The 26,706-nt window shown below is 47.1% G+C and overlaps 1 protein-coding gene across 5 annotated transcripts in view; it reads right to left on the bottom strand.

Moving 5' to 3' along the window:
- Positions 1 to 26,706, bottom strand: part of HECTD4 (HECT domain E3 ubiquitin protein ligase 4) — a 1,724,100-nt gene that overhangs the window by 1,049,095 nt on the left and 648,299 nt on the right. For all 5 annotated transcript variants that reach the window (XR_011199486.1, XM_069214810.1, XM_069214812.1 and 2 more), the window contains exons 30-32: positions 23,037 to 23,172; positions 22,766 to 22,907; positions 22,506 to 22,672 (exon numbers count right to left, since the gene is read on the bottom strand). Coding sequence is in view for 4 of the 5 variants with exons in the window: in XM_069214810.1 (XP_069070911.1) it covers positions 22,506 to 22,672; positions 22,766 to 22,907; positions 23,037 to 23,172 (445 nt within the window). In the remaining variant the exon portion in view is untranslated. The remainder of the gene's footprint in view (positions 1 to 22,505; positions 22,673 to 22,765; positions 22,908 to 23,036; positions 23,173 to 26,706) is intronic.

Below are 26,706 nucleotides of genomic sequence, written 5' to 3'. Positions count from 1 at the left end.
AAGGCAGGTTTGTCTTCTTACCTGTGTCTCACTGGAAGTATTGCAGAATCACAGAGTTCCTATTGTCGATGTCCTCTTCTTCTGCTTCCTCGTCTTCACTGTCCACAGGCTCTACAGCTGCCACAACACCTCCATCTGGACCATCCTCATGCAGAAAAGGCACCTGTCATCGCAAAGCCAAGTTGTGAAGCATACAGCAGGCCACGATGAATAGGGAACCACCTGTCATATGGAGGCACCAGAACCTGGCCTTCAGGAGGCCAAGGTCCGCTCTATAATCCTACTAGTTCGCCCATGGGCCTCATTGTAGCATTTCTCTGCCCTTGTCCTGAGAATCCTCACTGGGGTCAGTAGCCATGACAGGTTGGGGTACATGTCGCGGGGGGGGGGGGGTGAGGATGAGGCGTGCATGAAACGATGGTGAGTGCATGTGCCACATGGCAAGGGTAGGGATGCGGGCCAATGACTGACGGTGCAGTTGGTAATAACTTTTCTTTTTCCCCTGTACAATTCCTGTAGGTCAGCGCCCACCAGAAGAAGGATGTTTGGCTTGCCATCGACAAGGACATCTGGAACCTCAGGGTTTACTACAGACAGAGCACCCACTGCTGTAAAAGATGGGAGGACATTCGCCGCTGGGGCAAGAAGACGGCCAAGGCCCAGCTGGGGATGGCCTCCCAACGTGGGAGGGGTGCCCGTCGCACCATGAACCCCCTGATGTTCAGGATTCTGGCGGTGCCATATTCCGGAGTTGGATGGGCGCTTGAGGGCATCACAGCAGCAACAAGGGGGTGAGTACACTCATTCTGCTGATTCAGCGCGCAGTGGAGGTGTCTGGGTGGGGGAGGTGGGCTGTGGGTTCCCCTAGGCCAGGACGAGTGTGCTAGTTAAGTCCCCTTTTGCAGGCAGACCCGGTGGCACCCCACCTCACCTGGGTACAGTGCCAACTACACATAGTCAGGCTCCTGTGACATCCATGTGTGCAGATATCGGCCATAGCCTTGTAGGCCATGTCCCAGGGATTGAATAGTGGACCCCAAGTGCGCGACGTAGTGCAGGGGGCTTCCGTGTCTGTCGTGCCCGCCAACGGTCGCGGTAATGTATGCACTCAACATGTCTTTCTTCTGTCTCCCCCACCCCCTTTTTTGTGGTCTCCCTGTACTTGTGTGCATTAGCATGATCAGGCGGAGGAGCAGTGGCACCGGAGCAGAAGGGAGCTGCATCCCACATGGCCCTGGAGGGCGAGACTACGGACTCCGATTTCACCAGTGGGACGGAGGGTGAGGAGAGCTCCACGGAGGGGAGAGGAGCTGACACTAGTGATACAGACTCGTGCTCTGATGGGAGCTCCCTTGCGGTGGCGGGCCCATCGGTGCCCCTCACATCTACAGGTACAGCCGCCGCCACCCCCTCCAGCACCGCCCTCCCAGCAGCCCCTCAGACTTTGCCCCGTTCCCGCAGGAGGGTGGGCATGACCTTCACCCCTGGCACCTCAGGCCCTGCCCCAGTCACCCCTGCTGCCCTCAGTGAGGAGGCCATTGACCTCCTCAGGTCCCTCACTGTTGGGCAGTCTACCGTTTTGAATGCCATCCAGGTTGTAGAGAGGCAGTTGCAACAAACCAATGCATACCTGGAGGGCATTCACTCTGGTCAGGCAGCCCTTCACCGAGCTTTTCAGACTCTGGCCTCAGTACTGATGGCAGCCATTGTCCCTGTCTCTAGCCTCCCCCCCCCAACTTCCTCCACCCAGACCCACACCCCTGTACCTCAGCCTATCCCAAGCACACCATCAGACCAGCATGCACACACCTCAACACACAAAGGAATCTCTGGCAAACATAAGCACCACACATCCCACAGGCACTCACGCAAGCATCACACACATGCAGACATACCAACATTCACTGCCTCCACTGTGTCCTCCTTCTCTTCGTCTCCCTCATCCCTCCCAGTCTCGTCTCCACTCACACCTGCATGCACTACACCTGCATGCACTACATCTTCAGCCACTACGTCCATCACCGGCATACCCCGCCCACGTGCAGTCACCACCTACACTACCATTCACACATTCCCTGTGTCCTCTCCCAGTGTGTCTGTGAGCCCACCTCCCAAGGTACACAAACGCAGCCACACACCCACCCAACAGCCATCCACCTCACAACAGCCTCCAGCCCATGCACCTTCACCCAAAGTCGGCAAACGTACACCTCCTACGACCACTACCTCTTCCTCCACTCCCAAACCCCCTCCATCTACCCGTCCCAGTGTTCCTAAGAAACTTTTCCTGGCCAGCATTGACCTCTTTCCCTCACCTCCCCCACCCCGTCAGCCTCCTAGGGCCCGACTCTCCAGGTCCCAACCTAGCACCTTAGCCGCAACATCGGCGGGACCAGTGGTGCCAGTAGTCACTGGATTATGGAGTGCACCAGGCAGCAGGGCAGCCAGTGTGGCAAGGAGCCACAGCACGGACAGTCCCCCACCTCTCACTCATCAAACGTTGAGCAGTGCCCGGCTGGAGAGGGGGAACACACCAGCCACCAAAGCTGCTCCCAGGGGTACAGGTGGGAGTGTGGAGTCAGCTGCGACACCTTCCAAGGTGGGGAAGGGGCACAAGAAAACCAGCAAGTCTGGGAAGATCAGCACGGCGGAGAAGACCGCCATCAGCCCCGCTGCCAAGGAGCCGACCGCCATCAGCCCCGCTGCCCCAGACAGTACCGCCAGCAGCATCCCCGCTGCCCATGACAGGACCGCCAGCAGCAGCCCCGCTGCCCATGACAGGACCGCCAGCAGCAGCCCCGCTGCCCATGACAGGACCGCCAGCAGCAGCCCCGCTGCCCATGACAGGACCGCCAGCAGCAGCCCCGCTGCCCATGACAGGACCGCCAGCAGCAGCCCCGCTGCCCATGACAGGACCGCCAGCAGCAGCCCCGCTGCCAAGGAGCCGGCCAGCAGCAGCCCCACTGCCCAAGACAGGACCGCCAGCAGCAGCCTCGCTGCCAAGGAGCTGGCCAGCAGCAGCCTCGCTGCCAAGGAGCTGGCCAGCAGCAGCCTCGCTGCCAAGGAGCTGGCCAGCAGCAGCCCCGCTGCCAAGGAGCTGGCCAGCAGCAGCCCCGCTGCCAAGGAGCTGGCCAGCAGCAGCCCCGCTGCCCAAGACAGGACCGCCAGCAGCAGCCCCGCTGCCAAGGAGCCGGCCAGCAGCAGCCCCGTTGCCCAAGACAGGACCGCCAGCAGCTGAACAGCTGCCCAAGACAGCAGCACCAGCAGCTGAACCGCTGCCAAAGACACCGCCGCCACAAGCACCGCTGCCAAAGACACTGCCGCCACAAGCACCGCTGCCAAAGACACTGCCGCCACAAGCACCGCTGCCAAAGACACCGCCGCCACAAGCACAAGCAGGCCCATGAGCGCCAAAAGTTCTGACGCTACTGAGGCCGCCACGAGCAGGATGAAGCACTCTGGGCACAAGGGCCCCCTCCAGAACCAGTGGAGATTCATATCCACTACCTCAGTCCTTGGCAGGATGAAGCACTCTGGGCACAAGGCCCCCTCCAGAACCAGTGCAGAAAAACATCCACTACCTCAGTCCTTAGCAGGATGAAGCACTCTGGGCACAAGGCCCCCTCCAGAACCAGTGGAGACTGTTATCCACTTGAGAGACTGTGGCTTTGCACTTCCCAGGATTAAGCAGTGGGCAAACCACCCACTGTAGAGACTTGAGAGACTGTGGCTTTGCACTCCCCAGGATTGAACAGTGGGCAAACCACCCACTGTAGAGACTTGAGAGACTATGGCTTTGCACTCCCCAGTATTGAACAGTGGGCATGGGGGCACTTTGTGGATTTGGCGTCGTCCACTCAATCGGCTGAGGTGCCCACCCTTTTCCTTCCCCCTGAGGTGCCTGTTTTATTTCTATCTGATGCCCCTGCAGTGTTCTCTCCGTCTTGTTCGGGTATCTTGTGTGGGCCTCGCCCATGCATTTTGGGCCCAGTGGTCCATGGACTTTAATGGTGGAATACCTTGGACTAATATTATTGGTGTATATATTTGTAAACAGTGTATGTATATTTTTTTAATACTGATTTTAATATATTACAATTGTTCACCTCATTTCCTTTTGTCTTTGCATTCTTACGGGGGTTAGGGGGTGTAACTGTAATGTATCATGCTGTATTAGTGTGTGTGTTGTCGTGGGTGGGGGTGGGGGTGTTGCGTGTCACTGTTTTTTCACTCCCTCCTCCCCTGTGTCGTAGGTGCAGTACTCACCGTGGTCTTTGCCGCCGGCGTTCGTGCTCCTGGTAGAGGAGCAAGAAGATAAAGGCTGGAAAAATGTGGAGCTCTGGTTCCATGGCGTCCTGGTTCCTCGTGGGGTGTGCAGAGATGAGTGCTTTCCCTTCGAAGTCCTGTTTCCACCGTGTTTTTGTTCGCGATGAATCCGCCCCGGAAAAGGTGGCGGATTGGTAGGTTGTAATTCAGTGGGTGGTACATTGTCCTCCGCCTGTCTGTTGGCAGTGACCGCCGCTGTGTGTGTTTGTACCACCAGGCGGTCGGAGTATTAAAGTGGCTGTCTATGTTGGCGGTTTCTGCCACGTCGTAATTCTATTTTTTTTTTACCGCCTGCCTGTTGCCCGTCTTACCGCCGCTTTAACACCGACCGCCAGGGTTGTAATGACCACCTATGACATTTAAGTATAATCGGAAACAATCAGACATAGCATCTCCAGTAGATACATATTTCAGTAATACACATATAGACTCATTATACACTCGTGTCTATAACAGCTACAGCTTACATTGTGTGCGATTTATAGGGAGGCTCAACTGGGACAGCCGTTTCTCCCATCGTATCTAATTTCAAAGCATACTCTAGCAGTGGCGGTTCCATCCAGTTCCGATAGTCCTATGACGAACAACCATGCATGTCAGGGCATTTGCAGTATATCAAAAGGATGTGTCTGTTTTATTATTTGCGTTTTGGCATCACTTGGAATATCAAGTGGTAACAACAGTGGGTTTAACAAACATAACCAGAGCCTGTAAGCATAATTTCATAAATATTTCGACTCCCTGCTTCCATTCCTTAGCATCCACTCTGCCACCCCCGCTCTCTAGAGACAAGGATATGCAGTAATTCCACCTTCTAATACTGTACAACTCCCTACAACAGGGTCGCAGACCACCTCCCCTACCCCACAAACAATGCAAAATGCACCTCTAGGTCTCCAGATCACCATCAGGTTCACCCTGCAGCATCTCAAGCTCCGTGAGCATGGTCTCCCAACTAGTGGACAATGGATATTTGCGCGGCCCCAAGTTATCTTCCCTGCGTAATGCTGCCCCCTCCGCCTGCGCCCACACTGAGAAAGAACGCAGCCACGCCACAAGAGAAGGAGATTCGGATGTCTTCCATCTTTTTGTAATGAGACCCTTTGCTGTCAAAAGTCCTAAGTCCAAGAAATGGGAGGTTGCCTTGTGTTTTCTAGATTTGGGGAATAATCCCAATAGGCATGCTTCCCAGTTAGTTAACGCTGGGCATGCTGTAGAGATGGAAAGGTGGGAGGTCACACCTCGCCAGTAAGCACACAATGAGAGACACAACCACATCATGTTCAAGAAATCGGCTGCAACCAATGCACATCTGGGACAGGACGCATCAGTCTGGTGAAAATACCTGTTAATCTTCTCAGGAATGAGATATGCTCCATGTAGTACGTAAAATTGTATCAGGTGGATGCGTGCATGCCGCGAAATATGTGTGGGGCTTTCCTGTGCCATCTCCCATTCCCTATCCGTGAAGGGCCGGGTGATGCCGCCCTCCCACCGGGAACGCAGACAAGTATGTGTAGATGTGGTATGTATTTGTAGCGAGCCAACCATCAATGTACCAGATGCGTGCCCCAACTGATAACCTTCATATATTGGATCGTCAGGTGAGTTGGCAATTCAGTCAATATGTCCCCCCCAGTGATATGACAAAGATGCCTTTAATGAATCAAAGCAGAAACTGTCCTGGTGGTAGTCCAGTCTCTGCTGCCAGAGTGTCAAAGGGAACCAGTTCCCTCTTTGTATAGGTCACCCAATGAGTGTATTCCTGCTGCATGCAAGGATTCTAGCTCTGCTGCTGACGTAGGAGTGGTGTTCCTGGGGGTGCCCAATAAGGCCAGTGCTGGTGCATAGAGAGTCACTGAGCGTGTAAGATTAATGCTCCTACAGCAGAACGGGTGTGCCACCCCTCAAAAAAAGGGAATCCGGTGTCTTAGTGCATGTATTTGGGTGGAATAAATGGGATATACTGGCCAAAGTCTGCAGCAGTATCGTTGTAGCTGAGTCCGGTAAGTGTTGGCCTGAGAGCCAACAGGTCACCCACTATAGCTGGGAAGCCAGATAATAGTGTTCTAGGTTAGGCACCGCCAAACCGCCCATATCCAGCGGGGCATATAATTTCGCCAGTGCCACTCAACAGCAGCCAGTATTCCATAGGAACTCCCTCATCCTGGGCTCTAACACTCTAAAAAAAACTTTACTGGTATATGAATTATAAATGGGCAGATTGAAGAAGGAATATAAAAGGCAGGGAAGTACTACCATCTTCAGGAGGGCCACTGCCCCATCACAGATAACGGCAGAGTCTGCCAGAAGGTCATTTGCGTGTGGATGGAAGTGACCGCACTCTTAAGGTTTCCGTCATGCAGATCAGAGTCTGAGTGATATATTCGGATCCCAAGATATCTGAATGTTCTGGGTTGCCAAAGGACTGGTGTACCAGAAAGCAGCAAGACCGGGTCCCTCAACTCTGGATGAAATGGGAACAAATACGACTTGCTCCAGTAAACACATATAAAAGACAATGAGGCAAATACCCTCTAACCCATAACCAGGGTAATAAATGCGGATAGATTATTGGTCAAACCAAGGGGGATGTAACCTAGACTTCCACGGAATCAAAGGACTAAAGTAATTCTATGTGTACAAAAATTGTGACATCAATAGTAATTTATTGCATATAGATATTTTAATAATAATATATTACTTTAGTCCTTTGATTCCGTGGAAGTCTAGGTTACTTCCCCCTTGGTTTGACCAATAATCTATCCCCAGTTAACACATAGGCCTGAGAGGGAGGCAAAGTGTTGCAACACTTCCGCAACCTTGGCAGGGATGTCTGAGATGGTTCTGAAATAAAGAAGTGGGTCATCCGCATATAGGGACACCACATGTAGTCTGTCCCCCAGTGGGATGCCCCAGTTCGCCCCATGGTGACAGAGCTCTGTCGCCAGAGGTTCTATAGCTAAGAGTAAGGGGGAAAGGGGACAGCCCGAACGAGTGCCCATTCCCATTGTGATTGGAACAGATATGGCAGAACCATTTTTTACTCTGAACAGAGGTTGTGTATACAACAGTTGCACTAGTCTCAGAAAGCAGGGTCCAAAACTGTATCAACTCAGGACTTAAAATAAAGAAGGCCATTCCAGCGAATCAAAGGCCTTTTCAAGGTCCAATACCAGCCATCCAGCAGCTGGCCAGGCCTACCTGGAATATTTCATTACACAGAAAAAGCGACAGATATTCAATGATGTGCTGCGGGCTGGCACAAACTAATTCTGGTCCGGGTGGACCAATGTGGGGACCAAAGGCGCCAAGCGCGCTGCGAGCGCCTTGCCCACTATCTTATAATCTGCGTTGAGCATGGCCAGCGTTCTATAGGAGCCCAAAATGCTCGGATTTCGGCCAGGTTTTGGAAGGGAAATCAGCAGCACCTCACTCTGAGAAGCAGAGAGTGCAGCCGCAGAGAGTGCCTCCTCATACAATTTCAGGAGGTGAGGGGCAATCAAATGAGCATAAGTTTTATAAAATTCACTGGGGAGGCCATCTTGGCCCGGGGTCTTACAAGTAGCTACGGCACATATACTCTCCTGCAGCTCAGTCAGTGTTAGAGGTTCCTTTAATTCCATTTGCTGATCATCCGTGAGGCAAGGCAAAGGAAGTGAAGTGAGAAATGCATCATATTCCTCGGGGCTTGCCGATACCGTAGACTGATACAAGTGTGTATAGTAGTGTGTAAGGTCATCAGGTGTTTCCCGTTGGGTATGCAGCAAGTTACCCGCCACAGAACGCAACACCACTATTGGCGTGGCGGCACCCTCTTGAGGTATTAGCCACGCCAGTAATCGCCTTGACCGGTCCACCGCAGCATGCGTATGGGCTGAGTGTGTGGTGCAATTAAGGCATTGTAGATGCTCCAACAGGGGTATTCATTCCCTGTGACTATGTGCTTGGGTGCATCGCCCCCCTGGATCGCGTAGGGCATGCGTTTCTTGACCCAAAAGAGATTCCTCCATTCGCGTCAGGCTGGCCTCAATCATCTTGCGCATATTCCACTGCACACCCAAACAGTGGCGCCGCAGTGTCACCTTTAGCGCATCCCATTCCAGGCACCTCGATGAGGCCGTCTGGGCATTGTTGTCGAAGTATGCCGTGACAGCCCTACCGAGAGACTTGCGAAAGGGAGGGTCCTCCAGTGCCTCCAGCCGTAAAAGCCAAGTGGGTTTAGCCAGAACCAGAACATCCTCTTCCAGCTGTATGTATTGTGGTCAGAGTGTGTACAGCCCAAGTAGTCCGTGTGCGATATGGTGGGTATTAGGTTTTCAGTGCACAGGATTCTATCTAGCTGTGGGGCAGAATAGTGTGAGTATACACCATCCTGACTGTGACAGTGGCGCCAAATGTCTGCCAAGCGCCATTGCTGAAGCCAGTTACGCAGCGATCTTGCAGCATATATTGCAGGCGCCGTGGGAAGGGACAGGAAGGAGTGGTCCAGGCCCGGTTCAAGGATGCAATTAAAGTCTCCCCCCCGCTACCCCCGTCCCCCAAGCCACAGGATACCACTCCAGCAGGACACGACACCAGACAGTTTGTGCAAAAAGGATGCTTGTTCTGTATTTAACGCATATATTGATCCTAAAATTAGGACTGGGCCATCTAAATGACCGTGCATAAATACAGAACGGCCGTCAGCATCTATTACCTGCTCCTCAGCCAGAACGGGGGTACCTGGTTTAACCCATAGGGGAGCGCCTCTAGCAAAAGAGGAGAAATGCGTTACAAATAGCTGCCTGCGCCAGCGTCTCTGTAGCCTAGTGGCCTCTGACATGGTGAAGTACGTTTCCTGTAAAAAAAACAATGTGTATGTAATGTCTTTTGAGGTATGAGTAAATAGCGTACCTGCGCACTATGGTGTGAATACCTCTCACATTCAATGTGAGAATGTTAGTCAGGGTCATTTGTGTATGGCAGGAGAGTGGCTTCAGAATCAAGGAAAGAGCAGTCATCAGGGTACTTCATGGATGGTGGGTGAGCCGCAGTGTGAAGGTAATGATAGAGGCTCCATTCAACAACAAACCAATGCAACAAGGCATAAACAGATAGTACCAAAACAGCTAGCGCAAATACCATAAGGGCAGAAAGACAAGCAGCTCCCGCCCAAACCTCTAAACTTATTGGTGGTGATCAACTAATGAATAAGGAAGAAAGTGCTGACAGGGGAATCCGCATGAGGAGTGTCATCACAGAGAGCCCAGTCAATTATCACTGTTCGACAAGCACCGCAAAGAAATTGCGCATTGAACCGCGTACAGTCTCTCCCAGTAGGAAGTGCGTCCCAGCTCTGCAAGTGCGGCAAGAGAAGCACAGGAAGGAGGGAAGCAGCGCTTGGGGGGGGAGGGTGGGAGGAGGTTGGGAGGAGGGAAGCAGGCCTCTCACAGAGAAATGCAGAAAGATGGAAGGGCAAAAACTCAGTCCGCAAGGCTCCCTCCAGGGACCCGGGGCACTCAAGCAGCTGTCGGATATATGTTTGTTCAAAACGGCTATTTTAAGCAGCAGTAAGGATAAGCAACAGGATATTGCAGCAATATCAAGTGTTAGCAACTCCTACAATGTCATCTGCCGTTTGCGGGGTCACATCCGGAAGGGTTGCAGTCTCAGTCTCTGAACGGCTACCAGTCAGAGGCTCATCTTCGCTGCCAACCGTGTCAATCCCCTCCTCCAGGTCTAAAGATCGCACCAGCTCCCTGACGGCTGCTGCTTCCTGTAATACACTTCGCCGGTCCCGAATAATCTGTTCAAGATCAGGGGCATGTGACGAACGCTGGGAAGATGCTCCCCGATGTCCCCTGATTCGCTGGCAGCCGGACCATGTCCACCGCTCTCTACATCATGCCTCCGATGATGTAGGCCTTTGGGCCTGGTCCATTGCCTCCAGCCACTCCCAGGCCGCTTCGTGTGTAGCTAAAAATGTTGACTGTCCCTGAGCCAGCACCTGGAATCTTGCAGGGTAAAGAACAGAATACTTTAAATTGAGGGTCTGGAGTTGTCTTTTCACAGCCAGGAAGGAGCTCCTTTGCTTTTGTACAGCCATAGTGCAGGCGGGGAACAGCATGACCTTAGCGTTGTCAATCTGAATATTTTATAGTGCCCTTGCTTCACATAGTATGGAGTCTCTGTCAGCGTAGTGTAATAAGCAAAAAAAAAAAAAGAAAAAGCGCGCGGGCCCAACCCCGGCAGCAAGGATCGCGCCGGCACCCGGTGCACTCGCTCGACAGTGAAAAACGCCGTAAATGCCCCAGCGGAGACCAGTTCCTTTATCCATTTTTCTACATAGGACACAGGGTCACTCCTCACAACCCCCTCCGGTAGGCACACCACCCGAATGTTATTTCTCCGGAAGTGTCTCTGAGTCCACAACTCTACGCTCCAGAGCAGCCACCATATCAAGCAAGGATTGCACTGAAGTTTTTACTCGTTGGGTTATTGGGGTAAGTTCGCGCAAGGTGTGTTCCATGTTGAGTGTTTTACCTGCCAAATTCCGGTGGTCTGCATGGAGCACATTAAGGTCAGTTGCCACAGTATCAATCTTCTGCTCCAGTGACGATCTGGTTTGGTCCAGAGACGTGCCAAGGTGCTCCACCACCTCCAGCACCGCATCTAGTTTTCAATCCATCGAAGATGGAGAACCAGCGCTCAGGGACGAGGAGCCACTACCTGTCCTGGAACGCAACTGCCCCATATCTCCACAGTTGGACAGTATACAATGTGTGATATAGCTGTCGCGATTGTCTCGCAGTGCTGCAGACACCCCCAAGATGGTGCAATTCAGGTGACACCTGCGATAATGATCATGGCACAGACTATGGTCACAGTGCAGCAAGGTCATACACTGTGTGCCCCCACCAGCTAGTCCTCGCGTAGCACTACAACGTCAGTCCACTATCACTGCCACATATGGGCAAGTGCAGCAATAACTGCCCGTTCTCTATCTCCTTTCCCCCTGGGGGGCTGCCCATGTAATAACTTCAGAATGGAGGAGGAAGGAGAGAGTGTCTGATGTTCCCTACGCAGAGCACCTCTCCCTTTACCAGCACCACTTGATGCAGAAGTGTGTCCACCCGCTCTCTGCCCACGGTTCGTTGAGGGCCGAAGCACCCATCGATATCCTCGCTCCATCCCCCTCCTCACAGCAGCAGTTCGATTGCAGTCGGCTCGCCTCAGGGCCTGGTCTCTTCCCGGCTGTCCCAGACACCGCTGCGACAGAGACGTGTCTACTGGAAACCGCGCAGCACCCCGGCCTCCACTGCACAGCCCCGGGTATGCACTCCTTCAACTCCTCCTGCTTACTTGTACGCGGAGGGGGTGCTACTTCAGCTTCACGGGCCCCGCGCACAAGTCCCTCTGGGAATTGCAGTTCTGGTCCCCGCTTGCTGCTGAACACCTGCACACGTTGGCTGAGCAGCCCTCCTCCGCCTCACGCCGGAGGGCTGCGTGCAGAAGACCTCAACGTCGGCCTCCAGGTCACTCTGTTGGTCCCGTGTATACCGTCGTTTACCACTCAGTGCGGTGCCTGTTAACGGGGAACCAAAGGATAAACTGGGTCTCATGGCGGAGCCCATTCAGACTCCCCCGCCATGTTGGGCCCTCAGGCCACACCCTGATGCTGTGCCCATTGGAACTTCAGGTCCCACTGCAGGGCCCTCATATGCCACCTGCCATGTTTGACTAACAGGATGCAGGAGGCCATGAAGCCCAGCAGCCTCAGAGTCTGTCTCACCGAAATCCAGGATAGAGGTTGAAACATCGGTATCATAACCTGAATATCCTGGACTCGCTGCTTAGGAGGATAAGCCCGAAACTGCACTGTGTCCAGAACAGCTCCGACGAAAGTGAGCTTCTGAGAGGGAGTCTGGTGTGACTTTGGCACGTTTTTAGTGAACCCCAGCGAATGCAGGAGGTTTGCCGTAGTCTGTAGGTGGGTGACGAGAGCATCAGGCATACTAGCCTTCAACAGCCAGTCATTGGGGTAGGGGAAGACTGAAATCCCTAGGGGACGCGCTAAAAACTTGAGAGGGACTACATGTCCCAAGCTGCTTTGAGGCCCCAAGAGGCGGCCATTTTCACCTGCACCCACTTGACACCAATGAGCGCTATAAAGCGCGTGGGGGCACCTCGCTGCGTGGGACGCGCTAAAGACTTGAGGGACTACATATCCCAAGCTCCTTTGAGGCCCCAAGAGGCGGCCATTTTCACCTGCACCCACTTGACACCAACGAGCGCTATAAAGCGCGTGGGGGCACCTCGCTGAGCGGGACGCGCTAAAGACTTGAGGGACTACATATCCCAAGCTGCTTTGAGGCCCCAGGAGGCAGCCATTTTCACCTGCACCCACTTGACACCAACGAGCGCTATAAAGCGCGTGGGGGCACCTCGCTGTGCGGGACGCGCCTGGGCTAAGCCCCGGCCAAGGGCGGGCCCATCCATGCCCATCGGAGCCCAGAAGAGGCTGGGCTGGGCCACCCCCTCTAACACTGAACATCCAAGTAGGCATCATTGATCTTAGCTCTATGCGCTATTTCCAATACTGTGCAATCCCGTAGGTTACATCATTGTATTGATACTCTATAGAACATTTTATCACCAATAACAGTCCCAGATGGGTAAAAGGAAAGCAATAGAGGCTGGGGCAGGGGCAGTGCTAAAAGCTAAGCGGAAAAGGCACAAGCATGCTAGTAACTGCGTTATGGACAGAATTGACACTCTTTTGGGTGAATGCGAGGGAATTTTAACTACTCCTCAGGGAAATAACTTTAACGATACTGGTGGGGAGCGCTCCCCAACCAAAAGGAGGGTGGGCCCAAAGAAAATTGCTGAGATTTTTGTGAAACGTGGGCAACAGGACACAGCCACTACAGGGCAGGGAGAGGGCAGGAATGTTTTCACCCACACAGTTCCATCTCTAGTGAACGAGCCACCACTGGGCTCCAACGATTCCATCCAGTGCAGCAACCGCTTTAACCCGTTAATTAATGCCCTAAAATCACATGATGACCTCGACCCAGGTACCAGGGTGGACGGGCTAGTAGCCGCAAACACACACTCAACTCACATAAACCCACAGCACATTCAATGCATACAAGAATTAAAAAAGGAAGTATTAGAACTTAAGCTTATGGTTAACTCCTTAATTGCAATAGTAAAACAGTTAACTCTTTCAGATGACACGGCCACCATGAACCTTACCCAAAGTCGAACCCTAGCAGGCACTGCGAGGAATCTGCCCATTTCTTTAGCACCCAGTTGTGATGGCCTCCTCTCAGCCAGTGTTAAGACCAAGATCTTCCACCAGCCGCCTTTGCTTAACAGCTTAGGCGCAGGAAATGCACTATACAACCATTACAAAATCCCCAAACTCATGAGCAATAGTGCCCCAAACACTCTGCACAGCCTGCAATTGATTGGTCTCAATCAGGAAATGTAGTTCTAATGGTCAACGTTCCCAAGTTGAACACACCGACACAATAGGAAGGGGCAGACTATCAGAAACAAGGCAATTCACTGGATTCGCCATGTAAGAGGCTGTCGATCTGTAATACGTGAGGACATAATTAATGTAGCAAGATGGCCTGACCCGGGAACACATTTTGACATTTTAAAACTGACACTCAAGGACGGGACTATGGTGGACAATTTGGTGGCCCTAGATGCAAGAACAAGCCCACCAGAACACTCGTGCGCATCCAGTTCAAATACCCCAGGCCACCCGCACACTACGGGGATTGCCCGAGCTACTGCCTAGCAAACAATTTATCTACCCTTGGTGAGAACGATTGACTTAAAGCGTCATCAAAAATCTATGCTGGAAAACCACGCAAACAACATATACTAATCACCCCCAGGCCTGCTGCAATCCCTAACGCTGTCAGTGCAAGTACTTATTCTCCCTCTCATGACATATTCCCCCAGACCTCGGACGGCTTACTGTGCAAACATGACAATATTGCATCACTCACCTTGCAGGAATATTGTCCACCAAATCAAGAACCTATAGCTAAGCCTGCAAGCACTTCCCTCACCAGGGCCAGGTCAGCTCCATTAGAGGAACATCACCACTCACCCCAGGTCTCACTGATCAACATTGGTATTGATCCACTTCCTCCCACTCAACCTCACCTTCAAAACCAACTTCTGGCAGTTAATTATGTAAATACCAGGCCATTAGACAGGATAGCTCCTCCACTCACTGGTGTACGACTTGTCTCATGGAACGTGGCAGGTTTAAAATCTATTCTCCCTCTTCCATGCTTTACCTCTTTATTGAAGAACATGACTTATGTGTAGGAAGTTGGCTCTGTATGTACTATTTCAAAGTAAGAAATAGCATGCACAGAGTCCAAGGGTTCCCCTTAGAGGTAAGATAGTGGCAAAAAGAGATAATTCTATGGCTCTCTTTTGTGGTAGTGTGGTCGAGCAGTAGGCATATCAGAGGAGTAGTGTTAAGCATTTGTTGTACACACACAGGCAATAAATGAGGAACACACACTCAAGACAATTCCAGGCCAATAGGTTTTATTTAAGAACCACAGGTTCAAGATTTACAAGTAATACTTCAATTGAAAGGTATTTCACGTAGGAACTTTGGGAACTTTGAATTAGCAAAATAGCATATACAGTTTTCACATAAATTACATATAGCTATTTTAAAACTAGACAGTGCAATTTTCAACAGTTCCTGGGGGAGGTAAGTGTTTGTTAGTTTTTACAGGTAAGTAAACCACCTACGGGGTTCAAGTTTGGGTCCAAGGTTCAGATTATTGAAAAATTAAACCAAACCTATACATTTGATGATGACACTCTTCTGGCTACATTTAATGTTACATCATTATACACCAATATACCACATGATGATGGGCTTATGGCATTATCTGAAGCTATTAATAAAAGAACTGTGAAAAAACCATCAACAAATGTGCTTACCAACTTTGCAAGAGTTATCCTTAAATCCAACAATTTTACCTTCAATGGTAAACACTATTTGCAGATACAAGGGACATCAGTGGGCACTCGGATGGCTCCTTCCTATGCAAATATCTTCATGGGAAAACTGGAGGACTATATACTTGCGAGTGCTAACATCAAACCACTGGTATGGCTACGATACATTGATGACATATTTATAATATGGAATGCAGGAAGCAGAACACTTGAGCAATTTACAGCTTTTATCAACAGTATCCATCCTACCATCAAATTCACTGGCAGCAATACTACACAGAAGAGTCATCTCCCTTTTCTGGATGTGTTACTCACCATTCATGAACAAAAAATTATAACTGATCTGTACCACAAGCCTACAGATGCTCATTCGTATCTAAACTGGACTTCATGTCACCCACGCCACACTAAACTCAGCATCATCTACAGACAAGCACTCAGAATAAGACGCATCTGCAGCAATGAAGACACTTGTAAAGGCCATCTACAGGAGCTTGTTAGATTATTTAAAAAGCGAGGCTATCCTCTGCATATCATTCTGCAACAAATTGACAAGTCTTTGCAGTTACCCAGGGAAGCACTTATTTGGAATAACAACAGAAGAAACAAAAGTGACAGAATCCCTTTTGTGGTTGACTATCATCCATCAGCTCCCAACTACAGAAATATAATACAAACAACTTTTCCCTTACTATCTACTTGTGAAAAATTGCAAAAGCTTTTTCCAAAATCGCCAGTCATTGCTTACCGCAGAGCTCCCAATTTACAATCACTTATTGTGAGAGCTGAACTTAAGCAAGCTGTAACAAATGCAGGAGTTCATTGCTGTGATTCCAAAAGGTGCATCACATGTGAATACCTTTTACAAACATCATCAGTAACTAGCTCTGTTACAAAAAGGATCTATGGAATAAGACTGCATCTTACATGTCGCTCTAGATGCATTATTTATGTGATTCAGTGCCAACGTCAAAGATGTAAAAAACAATATGTAGGTCAAACTGTGAATGACCTCCGTACACGATTCAGGAACCACAAATCGGCAATAATTAACAAGAAACTTGACCAGCCTGTAGCCAACCATTTTAACCTTGTGGACCATTTACTATCAGATTTGAAGATTTTCCCTGTGGAACATGTTTTAAAGGAAGAACTACTGGACATCAGAGAAAATTTCTGGATGTACTGTTTAAAATCACTGCATCCAGATGGACTGAACATCACTGACAATACCACTTGATTTCTACATATCTGAAGAGTTCTCAGGACTGCACTGATTCCAGATTCCAATTGGAATCTGCACTCATGATGCTTTTTGAAAATCCACCAGTGTCAGCTGTGCAGCCACTGAGCAAACCATCTTGTACTACCTGAGGAAGGCGGAAGCTGAAACGTTGTAGTAGAAATATATTTTTGTTCTTTAGTGAGATCATCTGTTTGAGTCACTTCTTCAAACCAAAACCCTTTCAGGGATAGAGTGATGCATAAATTATGCAAAAAACAAAGGAGAACTCTGGGAAGTTCCCAATTTTAGGTGGAGAGCTGCTCTAGTAAGGAGCACCCTGCAACACCAGCGACACTCTAGATTTGCTCACCTCAAATGTCTGCTTATCTAGCAAAGTCTTTAAGCATAGGATTAGCACAGTGCTATCCTCGCCGAGCTAGATAGTGACAAAGTCTTTTGCCATTTGTACAGCAAAATCTTTAAGCATAGGATTGACATAGTGTCATCCTTGCCGAGCTGTAAAATGACAAAAGCCATTTACCACTCCAGGCACAGTATTACAGCTTTGGACTGTCAGGTTGCTTTACTCATTCCAGCTTGGCTTGGATGGTATTTGACCAGTCCAAAGCTGTAATACTGTGCCTGAGTGGTAAATGGCTTTTGTCATTTTACAGCTCGGCAAGGATGACACTATGTCAATCCTATGCTTAAAGATTTTGTTGTACAAATGGCAAAAGACTTTGTCACTATCTAGCTCGGCGAGGATAGCACTGTGCTAATCCTATGCTTAAAGACTTTGCTAGATAAGCAGACATTTGAGGTGAGCAAATCTAGAGTGTCGCTGGTGTTGCAGGGTGCTCCTTACTAGAGCAGCTCTCCACCTAAAATTGGGAACTTCCCAGAGTTCTCCTTTGTTTTTTGCATAATTTATGCGTCACTCTATCCCTGAAAGGGTTTTGGTTTGACTTATACTGGGTGCTCCCTTGTGTCTGGACAAAGCTATACTCCTCTGAAGAGCTCTAATGAGAGCGAAACACGTGTCAGGGGTTGCTTTACTCATTCCAGGTTGGCTTGGATGGTATTTGACCAGTCCAAAGCTGTAATACTGTGCCTGGAGTGGTAAATGGCTTTTGTCATTTTACAGCTCGGCAAGGATGACACTATGTCAATCCTATGCTTAAAGATTTTGCTGTACAAATGGCAAAAGACTTTGTCACTATCTAGCTCGGCGAGGATAGCACTGTGCTAATCCTATGCTTAAAGACTTTGCTAGATAAGCAGACATTTGAGGTGAGCAAATCTAGAGTGTCGCTGGTGTTGCAGGGTGCTCCTTACTAGAGCAGCTCTCCACCTAAAATTGGGAACTTCCCAGAGTTCTCCTTTGTTTTTTACATACATATATATATACACACACACACACACACTACTTTATTAAGTTACAGTGTCACTCCCACTTCGATGATGGGGAATGATTCAAGCATGTGAATGTATGACAGATAGCTGTCACTTTCTAGTATGCGAATATTCTTAAAATATGGAAACCTGTTGTGAATGGCAGGTACGGTACGAGAAGCTATCAAAATCAGAGTTCAGGAAGAGCTCGGTTAAGCAATTCAGTCTTTATTTTTTTATGTTTCAAAACCTGGCATTATCAGCTGCAGGAAGGCAATGAAATCAGTAGGGACCTCAGACACTGGTTGCTCTTGGTAATGTGCACGCCATTTATAGGAATAGTATTCTTGCTCCCTGTGCCTCATATGTTACCCACCTACTTAAATGAAACCATGAATGAATGAATGAGGCTACTTGTATACGGTGACAGCTACCTACACTGGGTATCTCAGTGCTGCATAAGTAAGAGAGCACAACAAGACGAATTAAGCAGATTTAAAAAAAAATGTTTTCACTTTTTTTTTTTTTTAAGACAGTCTTCATTATATATACAGCGCAAAGTGACTGAGAGGTCATTCCATAGTTTAGCAGAAAGATATACAAAGGAGTGACCAACCTTCCTAACACGCTAAATCTTATATTAATCACGCATTGGACACCCTCCGATCTCTAATGGGGTGGTAGTGATTGAAGCATTTGATCTAATACCTGGGTCCCTCTTTTGTGTTAAATGCGAAATGTGAGGCCTAAGCTTTTAGATGAATTATTTTCAGCACCATGAGCCAGTGTAGAGATCTAAGGGCCTAGGAATCATCCTCCTCAAACAGGCAAAATTGGTGATAGCAACCCCTCCATCATCCTGGTACTGCGGACATCTTCATTTTACTGATGATCACCCTTATCTTCAAGGCAAAAATGTACCTGGAGTTGATAAAAGCTTTCAGAAATATCAAATTCAGCTGTACCATCTGAGTCACAATTGACTTTTTCCTCTGTTTCAAGGATCTTGGGAGGTGGGGTCTAAGCACCCTTATCGGGTGAAGTTTGTTGACAATAGAAATACTCTGACCAGTTTAGTGAGGAAGCAACTAGCATTTGATCCATTATGATTTGATGGTGCTTCTTAGGAGTTGTAATTCAAGAGGCTGTTGGTGATGGCACTGCCATTAATAGCTGGTCGGTCAAATAGGTGATAGGTGTGCATGCTGTCTCTCTGACAGGGTACCTAGAAACGCGGCAGGTATAAATGATCCAGGCGCTATTGACAAGATAGTAACTGACAGAGCAGTCAATGACTGAGCAGATGTCAACAAATTCAGTAACACAAAGGATGATGGATGGAGTTCTGAAACCTTTCAAACACTCACTCCCAGTTAGGGGTATAACCACATATCTGCCTGGCTAGCTTGAATCCAGTGGCACAGTGAACAAAGTACCCATGTCTGGGCATACCCTTTCCACTTAGGGTGACAAAAGCAAAACGAACAGATGATGGACAGAATGCTGAACAGAGCAAACATTCACCCCAGTCACAATGATATGACTGTTTTATTTTTATTTTTACCACCACGCCAACACAGTTTGGACCCAGCCATATGTACATCAGTCTTGACCCTGCTCTGGAACAGTCCAGCCTGAAATACAAGGCCAGGCCCTCCCTGGACCGGAAACATTGTGGCATGGTGAGCAAAAGAACAATGGATTAAATCCAGATCTGTGGCTGGGGTGAGTGTTTGAAAAGTTTCAGCAATCCATTCATCATCCTTTTGTGTTGATAAAGTCGCCCTACATGGCCAGAGTATTCCCAGAGGAGGGTTCCTAGCCCACTGTGCCACTGGATTTAAGCTAGCCTGGTTGAAGAGCGGTGATAACACGAAACCGGTCCCATGATGCTTGTTTCCAGTACGGGGAGGGCCTGGCAGTTTGGGCTGGACAGTTCTCATGGGGAACAGGGTAAAGACTGATTTGATTATAGCTGGGGCAATCTGGGGTGGCATGGTGAGCAAAAGAACTATGGATTAAACCCAGATCTTTGACTGCGGGTGAGTGTTTGAAAGGTTTCAGGACTCTGTCCATCATCCGTTTGTGTTGCTAAAGTCACCCTAAGTGGCCAGGATATGCCCAGATGTGGATCCCTTGCACACTGTGCCACTGGATTCGAGCTAGCCTGGCTGAGGAGGGGTGATGCCCCAAAACCGGTCCCAGGATGCTTGTTTCCAGTTTAAGAAGGACCAGGCCTGACAGTTCGGGCTGGACTGTTTCTATGCGGAAAAGGGTTAAGACTGATTTGCATACGGTTGGGTCCAAACTGGGATGGCATGATGAGCAAAAGAACAATGAAATAAACCCAGATCTGTGACGGGGTGAGTGACTGAAACGTTTCAGCAAGTCATCCATCATCCTTTTATGTTGCTAAAGTCAACAGATTTAGTGCCATTATTGTAGCCTTCCGAAATAAGGAAGCTATGCATGGTATTCTAACAAACAATGCCACAGGTGAAGAGGCCAGCAAGATCGCAACTGATGAGGGCTTGGGTTTCATCTCGGACAGCGATGAGGATGTTTTCAATTTTGTCAGACACTATGGCCAGTTTCTCCCGGGAGGCTCTTTCTCAGGTACATCGGATTTAGAGAAAGCCAGCTTGTGACTCAATTTACATGTATATACATGCTTTTTTGGAGGGTGTACAAAAGGAACTCCTCCGATATTTCCCCTATAGAGGGGACATCATCTGGGGTGGGGGCAAACATCAAGGCACAGAGAACTATCATGTTCTCAGCTTGTCCTGGTTTATGAAGAGAAGGTCTAATGCATTTTACAATGTTTAGACTTGCAACATGAATGGAGGCAGTATAATCATTAATTGTGAGGATCATTTTTTTCTGCAAGCCAAACATTTGGACAAGGTTGACGTCTCGTTGATCGACTGAACCACGGAAAGACAGTTAATGGGTACCAAGACCTTATAATAACAGTCCTTCAAGAAGCATCAACAGCAGGGTACAGGAAGAGTCCGGGGAAAATATTTATCAAGGGGACGGAAGAGAAAACAGAACTGGGATAGAGGAGCTGAGCTTTGATGGACTCTCTCACAAATGTTGTGCAGTAGAAAACTGTGATAAGCTGGTAGGCTCAGTACACTTCATTTGTTCACGATGAGAAGCATTCAATTTGACAAATATGCTACTAAATAAACACTATTGTTTATGTAAGGTCATGGTAATAGTGTTTACAGATATGTCTGAACTACTGGGACTCCCATCCGGACAATGGGGAATAATTCACAGATGACTGTAAAAAAAGGTCCAGTACTGACAAACTCAATATACACTAGAAACCGAAATGTAAAATAAAACAAGTAAACTTCATGCTAGATAGATTGAGCTGATATTATCTGTATGGATGAGATGAAAATAACTGGGCAAATAAACTCAGCTGTCCAAAAGTAATCAATATGATCGAGTGAGCAGGACAAAATAATCATAACAAACTTCACAAAAAATATTCCTTCCTTCAGCTACTGGTCTATTTTCTTCACAAGACCATTTTCAAAAATGCAAAGTATCTACTGTAGTCCTATTAAAAGCCAGTTACCTTCTACTGTTTGTATAAAATAAAATCCCATGAAAAAGCATACCAAAAACTCAATTTACTACTCTAGAAGTACAAATAACAATAGTTGCAAGCAACCAATGCAACAAGAACTAAACAATGGAAATGTACTTTTCTCCAGCAATAGTGAACTAGATAATGGAGCAGAACAAAAGTAATGCTGGAGTTACGCTTGAATGCACAAATACAGCATTAAGACCCATATAGTGATTAACATGTCATGCTTCAAAAACACTACATTTGCCCAGAATTAGATACCCATAAATGTGAGAATACATACTTTAACCAAACAAGAACACAAACATACCAGTTAACACACCACTAACACTCATGTAATGCAGCAAAACGTGCAACATAATCACAACAATCAAATATCCTAGTGAAAGCCCATGCTGTCACTGTCAAGACAAAACTTAAAATCAGAAAACAGAACAGCCAGAAATAGCAGCACTATTAACAACAGCCAATTCGTTTTACAACAACTTTCTACACCTCTGAAACCATGCACATCCTATTTAACTCTGCCAAGCAATGGACAGAAATTGACCCCATACAAACCAAACACCAATCAAATCACTGCAGGCCTTCAGCTCACCTCTAACTCATCAAAATGTAAGCTAGCACTTTTCTCAAGAAAGAAGCAAAGGCTAGAAATAGAAAGCACAGCTGCTCACAGGTTCATTATCCATTCGAGAAGTCTCGCTCCACAACATAACAAGGAAAACTCTACAGAATGATTGCACTATGAACACCACAGGGCTCTAAGACCCTACACAGTTGACACTACACGAACATACTTCTCTAATCACAAAATGTAATTTATGTTATAATTCAGAATGCAGTCTACAAGAAATCCTAGAACCTCTGCAGTCCAGATGCACAGTGTTACAATGGTATACCAATGGAAGATATGGAATATACATAATAAATATTGGGACATTAGAGTGGATCACTTACCTTGGTCCTCCTTGAAGTACCATAGTTACTGGACCGACTAGATGTGTAACACCTCCAACACGAACAGCTGCTGTCAGCAGCTCTCGCATGTGCACTAATGCCTGCTTCCTTGTATTGCCACGACGCCATCTTGTTTGTGCAGCTAAAAGGAAGCTACTACTAGATACCTGAAAAAGGCAAGTGATAGCATTATTTAAAAACAAACTCACGTTTTGAAGCTTGCAATAGAGGTCTTAATGGATTTAGTCAGCTTGACATACCGCTTGGTCAGGATTGGTCCCTATAAATGCAAACAGCTGGCCAAGTAAGACACTGTAGGTAGGCTTGTCCCGGCTATCTTCAATAGCTAATGACTGAAGAAGAGTAAAAGAGCTACTTCTGTGACTAGTAACATTGCGTCTCCTGTATAAAAAAAAAAGCCTGTAATTAATGCAATTTGATAAGAGAATAACTATATAAAAATTAAAGGTATAATACTGCAGAAGACATTTTTAAGAGAGTCAGTCCAGAAATGTATATAACAACAGATACCTTGGGTTAGATCTTGTAAATTCAAAGTCTTCATTCCCAATCATTTCCAAGTCAGAAGGGGCAGACATGCTACGTAGAAATACTGGCTGCCGGGAAGCATGTGGTATCACCTTTGTTTCAGACACTGATTTACAAGCTGTAAAAGAAAACAGGAAATGTTGTCCAATGTAACAAGGAAACGTACAACGTCTGAACTACTAGGTGAAAAAAATAAGATGTATGCCCCCTTAAAACCTTAACTATTCACTGAATAGTACTCTGGCAAGAAAGAGTAATATCTTAACAAGACCTTATTCGAACTTTCATGGGACTTTCCTATTTTTGTTTTTAACAGAGTCAAACTACCTTAAAAGGAGGTTTGGAAAACAAAACAGATCCAGTGATTCTGGGATGTGGGATTGCTCACAGCAGACCACAAAATGTTAGTAGACAGTGTCACAGGAAACAAAGGTTAGTTGGAAAAGCTGAGACGAAATGTTGAACTTCTACAACTACATGTAGCCAAATCGACAGAGCAGGTATGATCTTTGGAGTACTGGTCCAAGGATGCAGTAAGGCTATTTAAAAAGAAACAATGTAAGGCTGGTTGGTCTACCTGAGAAAATATAGGGCAAAAAATAAAATTATTCTTGGACTGCTAGTTCAGCAAAGCAGCAGCCCTGAAAAACATTTCAATGTTTTCACAGGTGAAAGGGTGCATCAGGTTTCAGCTTTTCCTATCAATATTAGAGACAATTCTCTACACCTAGAGAGCCTCAGTAAACAATTTCAGACTATAATCTTCTCATCATGGCCTTGAGCTAGGACAAAACCCTTGACAGGAATCTTAAATTACAGAATGAAGGCAGAAAGAATACAATATGCAGCATCCAAAGGGATCCTGAGGCAGTCAATTACTGTCCATTAGATGTGCGCACGGAATGAGAGGCAATCAAAACTCATTGGGCATTTGTATTTCTATCACTAATGGAGTCCAAGAGGATCTACACAAATTACTTGAATCGGGGTGTCTGCAAATGCTGAAATGCTATTTTGTACGTACCAAGGCCAAAATGTGATTTGGTAACCTGTTACTGAATCACAATTTGGGTTTGCAGGTAGGTATTTGGAAGTAGCGTGTTTGGGGGAATCCCTTCTAAATACCTATTCCCATTGGTATGTACGAATGTTTTGCGACTGAAATGCAGCTGCAAAACATTTGCATTTTACCACCAACTCGAAGTTATAGGTAAGCCATTCGCAAATGGAAAGGGGTAGGACCCCTTCCTGTTTGAGAATGAAAAATATATATTTTTTCTGAGAGCAGGCCCCACGGACCACTGGCTACTCTTAAAAAAAATAAAAGAAAAGTTTTAATTTTTGCTTTTCAAACCCATCCTGTTCACTTTTAAGGAAAACAGACTGCATTAAAAAAAAAAAATGCTTTATTTAAAAGCAATCACAGACACGGCCACCACCCCTGTGATTTTTTCTATTCCCAGTGGGTCCAAAACTAAGACATTCCTCAATAATATTTGGTAGGTAGTTCTATTTGCGACCTATTAGGAATTCCAAAAAGTGTAAACAGGGCAAATATGTCACTGATCACTGTTGCCTTAAATCATTTACATTTTATAATTGAACAAGGGTCCCTTAGATAAAAGGACTATCCATTTAAATACTGCATAGAATCACAATGAAGTCTATGGAAAACATGCAATAAACCTCTATACTTGTGGCAAACGAAAGTAAGAAAACAGTGTAGTGGGAAAACAAAAACATCTATTTAGTAAACAACTATTTATTGCACATTTAGTACTTGGACTTTGTACAATAGTATATGTTTTGACATGAGCAAGAATACAGTGAAATTGTGACTTTAAACTGTGCTTTCTGTCACAAAAGGTATGCGTGACAATTATGATTTATGGTTTCCAAGACATTTTTGTTTTCCCACTGTGGTATGGGTGGAAAGGCGTACAGGAGGTCTGACTTCCACTGAAGACAAAAAGCATCTTGAGTGATAGCCGACTTGCCAACTCCAATGTGCAAAACTGCTGATATTGCACGTTCTCTTCTAAGGCGAACAGATCTAATCAAGGCTCTCCCCACGGCTGAAAGAATCATGTGCCACCTCCAAATGGAGAAGGTCACTCATAAGCCGCTAGGCATCGACAGCTGAGTTCATCTGCCCTGGCATTCAGAGAACCTGCCAGGTGTTGAACCAACAGAGGTATGCCCTCCTGTTCCAGCCTTGTCTAAGGACACAGGTCCTCTCGACAAAGGGTCCACGATCCCACCCCACATGTTGCAGTACCACATGGCTTTGGTGTGGTCCCTGAACACCTGCACTATCCTCCCCTTGACAGAGGGAAACAATGCCTTCAATGTCAGTGGGAGCGCTCAGAGCTCCAGCAAGTTGATGTGGTGGAGTTCAGATTCCGCCAGAGACCAGACTCCTCTGATCTCCACCTCTCCCAGATGGTCACCCCATCCGAGGAGTGACGCATCTGTCACCACTGTGAAATCTGGTTGTTGAAGAGAGAGGAGTCTGCCTTTGACCCAATCGCAGTTCGTCAACCACCACTTTTGTAGGTTCTTCCAAGACCTGGACCTTGTTGGAGAGATTCCCCAGATGCTGCGCCCACTGGAGTGCCCACATAAGCCATCTTGAATGATTCACAAGCAGTATGCAGGAGGCCACGAGGCCCAGCAGCCTCAGAGTCATCCTCACCAAAACATAGGACAGAGGCTAAAACATCGGTATCATAGCCTGCATATCCTGGACTTGCTGATCATGAAGATAAGCCCAATTATTTCTTATTCCAGTTTAATACTATATTATATTTTGGAACTCAACAGAGATCCACATAAAAAATACAATAATACATCCTTATATTCAACACATCATAGTGATTCCAATACTAAATTCCATCGTTAAAACAATGCAGAGGCTTACTGAAATCAAATGCACAATGTCAGTGCTGAATACAGTACACTATTGTGAGTGCAAAAGACTAGAGAGTGCAAATGTGCAAAACATGCTATTCAAGTGATTACATTCAATGCTCAAAAACAGTACACTCAATATTAAAATGCACAAGATTGAAAAGTGCAAGACAGAAAATAAAGTGCCAACCGTGCAAATAGCAGCAAGCATCAAATAAGCTGATCTGCCCACTCAAACAATAAAGTGCAATAATAGTACCATAATAACTACTGAGCATCCTACTTTAACATATTACATTTGAAAAGTAATAAAGATTAAATTTGCATACCAGTGATTGTTATCATCTGCACTACAAATAAGGTACCAGAAAGGTGAGTAAATACTCATATACATACAAACTTGAAAAACATGTAATCTTTGCACAACCCATTTCAGTTGGCGGGGCAAACAAACAATGACGAAGTTATATTATATTTCAGAGAGATCTGTCTCAAAAAGTGACGATGTGCAGAATGAAGGGCTGGACATACAAAAAGCACAACTTAGGTCTTGAACATGAGACAGGCAAAGATCACATAACCTCTCACCGTTCGGTATGCCTTCCCATGTTCCTGTAATAACTGGTAATGGGGGCAAATCTAATTTTAACAGAATAATTCTCCTTATTTCATGTGGTAGATTCCATACTATGTATATATATTTTTTTTAACAGAACCTACTTTCAATTAGAAGCTCATTCCT

Source organism: Pleurodeles waltl, chromosome 11 (genome assembly GCF_031143425.1).
Source record: "Pleurodeles waltl isolate 20211129_DDA chromosome 11, aPleWal1.hap1.20221129, whole genome shotgun sequence".
NCBI classification, from domain to species: Eukaryota; Metazoa; Chordata; class Amphibia; order Caudata; family Salamandridae; genus Pleurodeles; species Pleurodeles waltl.
Note: the sequence above shows the minus strand (reverse complement) of the source record. Positions and strands in the feature narration are given on the sequence as shown.